The sequence below is a fragment of the Saimiri boliviensis genome, chromosome 19 (assembly GCF_048565385.1).
Source record: "Saimiri boliviensis isolate mSaiBol1 chromosome 19, mSaiBol1.pri, whole genome shotgun sequence".
Classification (NCBI taxonomy): Eukaryota; Metazoa; Chordata; class Mammalia; order Primates; family Cebidae; genus Saimiri; species Saimiri boliviensis.
Window position 1 is genome coordinate 40,302,938 of NC_133467.1, and position 7,678 is coordinate 40,310,615.

The window sequence follows — 7,678 nt, forward strand, 5'->3', positions numbered from 1 at the left end:
TGGCCGCTTTCCTGGGCGCCGCCTGCTCACGCCCTTTCGCTCCTGGGCGCGGGCTAGCGGGCTTTGGCGACCTAGCTCTTCCCGCGCTTTACGGGGGCCCAGCTTTGTGTGGCTAGCGGGGAAAGGAGAGGCACTTCGCGCCTGCGTCCAGGGGACACTCAGGGACGGCGCCTGGCCTTTGCGGAGGAGGAATGCTACAGGACCCGGCTTTGCGCCCAAACCCACCTCTCCCGGTGGGCGCGGCCGCCCGGCTACGGAGGTAATTCGCCACCTCGGCCTTGCCGAGGTTCTGGGGACAAACGTGCGGAGAAACGTGCTGGGGTGCCGGTTGGGTGTCGGTGAGGTCCGCACCACCTCCACCAGCACACTGGTAACCTCGATATCCTGCCCGGAAGCCAGAATTGCCGGGGGAACGGGGTGCAGGCGGGCTTTTGTTAATCTGAGCTGAACCTGAAGAGACCCTATCCTGATCTCTACAGTGTGTGTGTGAGTGAAATGGTCTCACTCATCAATCGAGTGCAGTAACACAATCAAAGCTCACTGCAGTTTTGAACTCGGCTCAGCGATTCTCCCACCTCAGCCGTCTGAGTAGCTGGGACTACAGGCATACACTACCATGACTGGGTTAGTTTTTAAATTTTTTTTTTTTTTTTTTTTTTTTTTGAGACAGTTTGGCTGTTGTTACCCAGGCTGGAGTGCAATGGCGCGATCTCGGCTCACTATAACCTCCGCCTCCTGGGCTCAGGCAATTCTCCTGCCTCAGCCTCCTGAGTAGCTGGGATTACAAGCACGTGCCACCATGCCCAGCTAATTTTTGTATTTTTAGTAGAGACGGGATTTCACCATGTTGACCGGGATGGTCTTGATCTCTTGACCTTGTGATCCACCCACCTCAGCCTCCCAAAGTGCTGGGATTACAGGCTTGAGCCACCACGCCCGGCCCTTAAATTTTTTTTGTAGAGACCAAGTCTCACTTCATTGCCCAGGCTGGTCTCGAAGTCCTGGGCTCAGGCCATCCCGCCTTGGCCTCCCAAAATGCTGGGATTATAGATGTGACCCACTGTGCCTGGCTACACCAGTGTTTCTGCCTGGCAGATGGGTCCCTCTGGATGGATACTAGACACTTCAAAACCAGCTTATTTCCAAAACCTCATGCAGCATCTTACTTTCCAAACCGATTTGTTTCTTTCCACATTCTTCATCTTCATGGAACACACCTTCATTACCTCCATCTCTACTGGTCAGGTGTCCCTTCCTCCCGTCCTCTGTCCAAATCCCGTGAGTTCCAAATGTTACTAAATCTACCTTCTGACTTTCAATTGTATCACCTTTTCTCCATCCTCCCATGACCACACCTCAACGGAAGCCCTTACCAGCTCTGGTCTAGGAGGTTAGCTAGTCAGGCTGGTCTTTCTGCCCTGCCACTGAGCTTCCACTCTATGAGAGCTATCTTTTAAAAAAATGAGGGTTTTGTTTTTTGTTTGCTTTTTGTTTTGAGCCTCTCACTTTCATGCTTAAAATTTTTCTACCACCTTCCCGTTCCCTTCAGGATGAAGTTAACATTCCTTCGCATGGCAATTCACAGCACTGGACTCGAGTTGGACAAAGTCAAGTTTGAATCCCAACCTTTTCCATGTAAACAGGTGCATGACTTAAGGATTTATCATGCGGATTTGCAGGCGCAGGCATGGCCATATGGACTAGCGACACAGACCCCAGAGAACAGAAGCACAGCCGTGGGACCGAGTAGGAGATCAGGAGGCAGATCTCCATAGGCCTAACTTTTCCCATCTGTAAAATGAGGTAGCAGTAATTTGCTCATAGTTTTATTGGAAATAGTAAAAGTGACAATTTCTGTAAAGTACCTAGCACAAGCCATGTGCAGTGGCTCATGCCTGTAATCCCGGTGACTCAGGAGGCTGAGACAAGAGGACTGCTAGAGGCCAGGAGTTCGAGGCTATGGTGAGCTGTGACCATGCCACTACACTTCAGCCTCAGTGACAGCAGTGAGACCCCATGTCTTTAAAAAAAAGACCTTGCACAGTATTTGGTCCAGAATAAGCACCCCATTAATTTTTGCTACTCTATTAGCAGTTACTAATTTAGAAAAACTCAAAGTATCACACATCTAGTTCCTGATGTTTCCCACAGCCTTCTCAGGTTTCAGATGTTTTTGCAGCTGAACAAGAATGTTCTATCCCCACACGGCATCTGCAATCTCCAAGCATATAATATCTTCACATGTTCTGTTGCTGTCCAGAATGTCTTCCCATTCTTCAAGAGCCAGCCCTGTGAGCCTCCCTTGCTCTTCTTTGCCCTCATCTCTTTGGGTCTTCCTTGCTTCTGCCCCCTCATATCCTAATACCCCTTCCCTTCCTTACCTGGTCACCTTAAGTACAGTGAAACCGGGTCTCAAAAGAAAAAAAAAAAAACCTCGAACTACATTGAGTGGGAAATGGGATAAATACATCACCTTTGGTTGCTATATCACTTCATGGCCTCATTTTTCTTTCACATAGAACTTTTTTCTTTTCTTTTCTTTTTTTTTTTTTGAGACGGAGTTTTACTCTTGTTACCCAGGCTGGAGTGCAATGGCGTGATCTTGGCTCACCGCAACCTCAGTCTCCTGGATTCAAGCAGTTCTCCTGCCTCAGCCTCCCGAATAGCTGGGACTACAGGCGTGCACCACCATGCCCAGCTAATTTTTGTATTTTTAGTAGAGACGAGGTTTCACCATGTTGACCAGGAATGGTCTGGATCTCTTGACCTCATGATCCACCCGTCTCGGCCTCCCAAAGTGCTGGGATTATAGGCGTAAGCCACCGCGCCTGGCCCACATAGAACTTTTTGTTTGATCCCTAAAATGATCCTGTGTCAAAGGCAGGAATGCTCAGTAATCGGCCAGGTATGGTGGCTCATGCCTGTAATCCCAGCACTTTGGGAGGCCGAGGCAGGCTGATCACATGAGGTCAGGAGTGTGAGACAAGCCTAGCCAATGCAGTGAAACCTGGTCTCTACTAAGAATATACAAATTAGCTGGGCATGGTGGTGGTAACCTGTAATTCCAACTACTTGGGAGGCTGAGGCAGCAAAATCACTTGAACCCGGGAAGCAGAAGTTGCAGTGAGCCGAGATGGTGCCATTATACTCCAGCACGGGTGACAACAGCAAGATTCGATCTTGAAAAAAAAATAATAAATTCTCAGTAACGCTAAAGATGTAACTTTGACAAAGGTAGGATTTCTCATGATTTGTATACTTCAGATGACCTACCTACCTAACTTCTGATCATTTTGGGGATTATTATTATTTTAAGAAAAGCAAATTAGGGCTGGGAGCGGTGGCTTACGCCTGTAATCCCAGCACTTTGGGAGCCCGAGGTGGGTGGATCACGAGGTCAAGAGATCGAGACCATCCTGGTCAACAAGGTGAAACCCCGTCTCTACTAAAAATACAAAAATTAGCTGGGCATGGTGGCACGCGCCTGTAGTCCCAGCTACTCGGGAGGCTGAAACAGGAGAATTGCTTGAACCCAGGAGGCAGAGGTTGCAGTGAGCCGAGATTGTGCCATTGCACTCCAGTCTGGGTAACAACAGCGAAACTCCATCTCAAAAAAAAGAAAAAAAGAAAAAAAGAAAACGATTACAAATGTTCAATGAAGATAAACACTTATAAATCATTCTTAATTTTTTGTGAGCATTTTTCCTGACAATTATCTATATATTTATACATATTTATGTGTACTAGTAACATTCTGCATAAACTTCAGTTCCTTTGTTTCAAGTAAGGAACTAACATGTACATCACTGGCTAGAGTATGAAGTACAGAGTAAGAGGTTACAAACAATGAGAATAAGAATGTAGTAAAAGATGAGCTACTCAGAGAGGTAAGGAGCCGGTAAAGGGAAGAAAGACTTCAAATCCATCCATGGTGAAGTTTGATTAGCCAGTGGGACATGCAAGTGCCTCTGTGACTGTGGTAATGGGAGTAAACCCACAGACTGGACTTTATAATCATTTCTATATATTTGAGTGGAAGTCTTGAATCCATCTAGGCAGGGAAGGAGGTGGCAGCCAGAAGCTGGTTCACGGAGAGCACCTGGGCTACCGAAGGATTGAAATTGGAAGGAAATTATTTTGGGAGCAAATCAAAGAGAGAAATTATATGCCTTGCTGTTATAGATGGCTACAAATAGCATTATATCCTTCACCATGACAGATGGTTCAGAAAAGGGGGCTTTTATTAATGTAAAACCATACATAGCTGCGTATCCTGTGACTTGGCAATGTTTTGGGGCTGACAGCTGATAGAGGATTTAGCCATGTCTATACCATAATAGTATGTGGTGGGCTTGACATGGTGGGAGCAAGGGCGAGTGCTAACGTCACTGTAAAGATGTATACAATGACGTGCAATGGTAAAGGACAAGATATTGGAGAAATCTTGGAAGAAAAAAGAAAACACATCCATTAATTACGAACTTAAGTACTATTCGAAGTACAAACTGATATTTAGTAAAACAAGCTGGCTATGTTTTTCATTCATACATCTTTTCTGTTTGTCCCAAATTCTTTGAAGAAACAAAGGCCGTTTTACCTTTTTCCATCTATGTTTTTTTGCTACGAGAAATGTATTAGGATCATCCATATGGTTTCTTTTCTGTCAAAGAAAGCAAATTTTAACATTTGGGAAACATCTGGGCAACATAAGTTCATATTCTAAATCCTTCATTAAAACAAAAACTGTTTTTTTCTTAAACAGAGAGAGAGAGAGAAAACAAAAAACAAAAAACAAACAAACAAACAAAAAAAAACAGGCCGGGTGCAGTGATCCCAGCACTTTGGGAGGCTAAGGTGGGTGGATCACCTGAGGTCAGGAGTCTGAGACCAGCCTGACCAACGTGACAAAATCTCGGCTCTACTAAACCCACAAAAATTAGCCCAGCATGGTGGCGGCAGCTGTAATCCCAGCTACGTGGGAGCGTGAGGCTGGAAAATCGCCTGAACCCAGGAGGTAGAGGTTGCAGTGAGTCAAGATTCCACCACTGCACTCCAGCCTGGGTGACAGAGTGAGACTCCGTCTCCAAAAAAAAAAAAAAAAAAGAAAGAAAGAAAGAACGAACAGCTGTTATCTACATCAGTGGTTTTCAAACTTTAATGTGTATCAGAATCACGAGGGCTTTTTTAACGTATCAATTACCCGGTCTCATCCCTCAGTGTCTCATTCACTGGGACTCAAGATTTTATCCCACGTGATCAGTACTGCTTAGACGAGAGGCTACACTTTGAGAACAGTGGATGTGTTTTCCATTGCTGGATGGATGAGAGGCTACACTATTTCAAATAATGGATGTTTTCCACCCCATTCCTTTTCTTTCTTCTATTTCTCTTCAAATTTTATCTCCTTCTTTAGTGGGTCATGGTGAGGATCAGAATATATTCATCAGCATTGCCTTTAAAGTTAAAAAAAAAATCAGCGATATTTCAAATAGCAATGCTGGAAATCACAGGTCAGATTTTAAAGGGAAAAGGAAACATCTGGAGCATTAAAACTTCTATTTCTCACCTGGACATCTTCACAAATGTTATTCTTGCCACTTCCTCCCTGTCCCTGTCCCCTTTGCTATATAGCTCATATCTCATAACGGGCCTTTTTTATTGAACGCAGGAAATGATACTTTTCAGGCAATGGGCAGATAACTCGCCAGTAGGAAGGATAGCAAGCATTCTGCTCTCCTGGGGGACGACACAAACCCCCACGTCCATGGACAAGTTTTCCTTCGTTTCCCAGCAGCCAGGGACATGTGTAGCATTTGGGCTCCTATAGTATTGTCTAAATTTCTCATCATATTGAATATGTACGGCCTCTTACTCTTGGATTTGCCATTTACTCCTAAATGCCTACTGGTATGGATTTATGTCACCTACATATTAAGCATTTATTTCGCGTCTCCGTTCTGATGCTAAGCTCCTGGAAGGCAAGTCTCACATCCGCTGCTTTGCTGGCAACCCGATTGCTAAGTACCATGTTTTAAACCTAGTTCATTCTCAAGTGTTTGATGCTGATGAGAGCAGCCACGTCTGAAGACCAATAAAGCAACTACTGGTTTATCGTTTGGGAGCTGACAGATTTTATTCTCTCATACATACACAGTCCAATTTCGCTGTAAAATCATAGGCCTAGAATGCGAATAATAATAATGAATTAAATAAATAAATAAATAAACGTACGGGCAATGCAATGGCTGCAAAACTATAAATTTAGGGATTAGAAATGTGAACCCACATTTCAATCCAAATTGGGGCAACCTAGAGACGGTAGTGTAGAAGTGTAGAGAACAGCTTTCTGTGATCTAGGCCATGCTGATGTAGGGTAATTGTCTTTTGCCTTGTCAAAATTGAATTGTGCTTTCTGTATTGATGGTGGGCACGTTTCTGCAGGTCTCATTCTAAGCTACAACAGGCCCTAAGAGGTGGAAGTCACATACCTGGATGATCTGCTTCTTGAAGTTGCTTGAAGATATCCTTGAGTCACTTTTATAGAAGGATCACATTAAAATGTCTCTGCATGTATATCCGTGCAATGCCACAACTGAGACGGTCATCTCACAGGTCCTTAAGTTAAGGGGCCTTTTCATTGAACGTAGGAAATGATCCTTTTCAGGCACTGGGCACTAACTTGCCAGAAGCGCGCTTTTCAGCTGTGCAAAGATTGATAATTAGATTGGGTTCTGCAAACTCGCACTTTTATTTGAAGTGAGTCGAATGCGTGTCTTAAGACATCATGTAACATGAATGGACCCTTACACTAAGGCACGTAGTCCACCCGCTGGTCATGCAGAGGGGAAAATGAAGGCCAAAAAGGTGAATTGACGAAACCTGAACGTTATCGGGTGAGAGCCGGCATCTCTGGACTGTGAGATCTAAGGCACTTTCCCCAGTTTGCCTGAGCGAATAGAGTGAGATTCCACAGCAAGGGACGTTTAAATTGCCAGCGCAAATGACGTGTCCCCCTAGGTGTGCCTGCAGTGCACCAGAGCGAACCGAGAGAGCAGCGCTGAAACCGAGAGCACGTTCACCGCTTCGCATCGATAAAGGGTAAAATGAGGCCAGACAAGCAAAAGGTGAAGCACCGAAGTCCTTTAAGGCTGCGAGTTTTATGACAGCAGCTTTCTGTGAACTTGAGATCCGATCGCCTCCCCACCGACAATGCCACGTTCCAACCTAGTTCCTGCTGTGCTTGAGTCAAGCGCTCAGCTCCTCAGATGAGCAAGTGGTCGGCCCTGAAAAGGGCCTTTGGGATGGCACCGTGCAGAGGCGGCGCGGCGGCCTAGCCTCCGAAGCCGTAGAGGGTGCGGCCCTGGCGCTTGAGCGCGTACACCACGTCCATGGCCGTGACGGTCTTGCGCTTGGCGTGCTCCGTGTAGGTGACGGCGTCCCGGATCACGTTCTCCAGGAACACCTTCAGCACGCCGCGGGTCTCCTCGTAGATCAGCCCGGAGATCCGCTTCACGCCGCCACGCCGAGCTAGACGCCGGATCGCCGGCTTGGTGATGCCTTGGATGTTGTCTCTCAAGACCTTGCGGTGGCGCTTGGCGCCCCCTTTGCCGAGGCCCTTTCCGCCCTTCCCTCTGCCGGACATGATCGCTGCAGCCGGGAGCAGCTTCTGGCCGGGTGA

General features: G+C 46.4%; 1 protein-coding gene across 1 annotated transcript; it reads right to left on the minus strand.

The window, feature by feature from the left end:
- Positions 1–6,107: 6,107 nt before the first annotated feature.
- On the minus strand, positions 6,108–7,678 carry LOC141582241 (histone H4). The gene has a single exon (XM_074389921.1). The coding sequence runs from the start codon at positions 7,640–7,642 to the stop codon at positions 7,331–7,333; it is 312 nt and encodes a 103-aa protein (XP_074246022.1). The 5' UTR covers positions 7,643–7,678; the 3' UTR covers positions 6,108–7,330.

Coding starts and splice junctions, on each gene's coding strand:
- LOC141582241 (XM_074389921.1), bottom strand. CDS start 7,642: ATGTCCGGCAGAGGGAAGGGCGGAAAGGGCCTCGGCAAAGGGGGCGCC.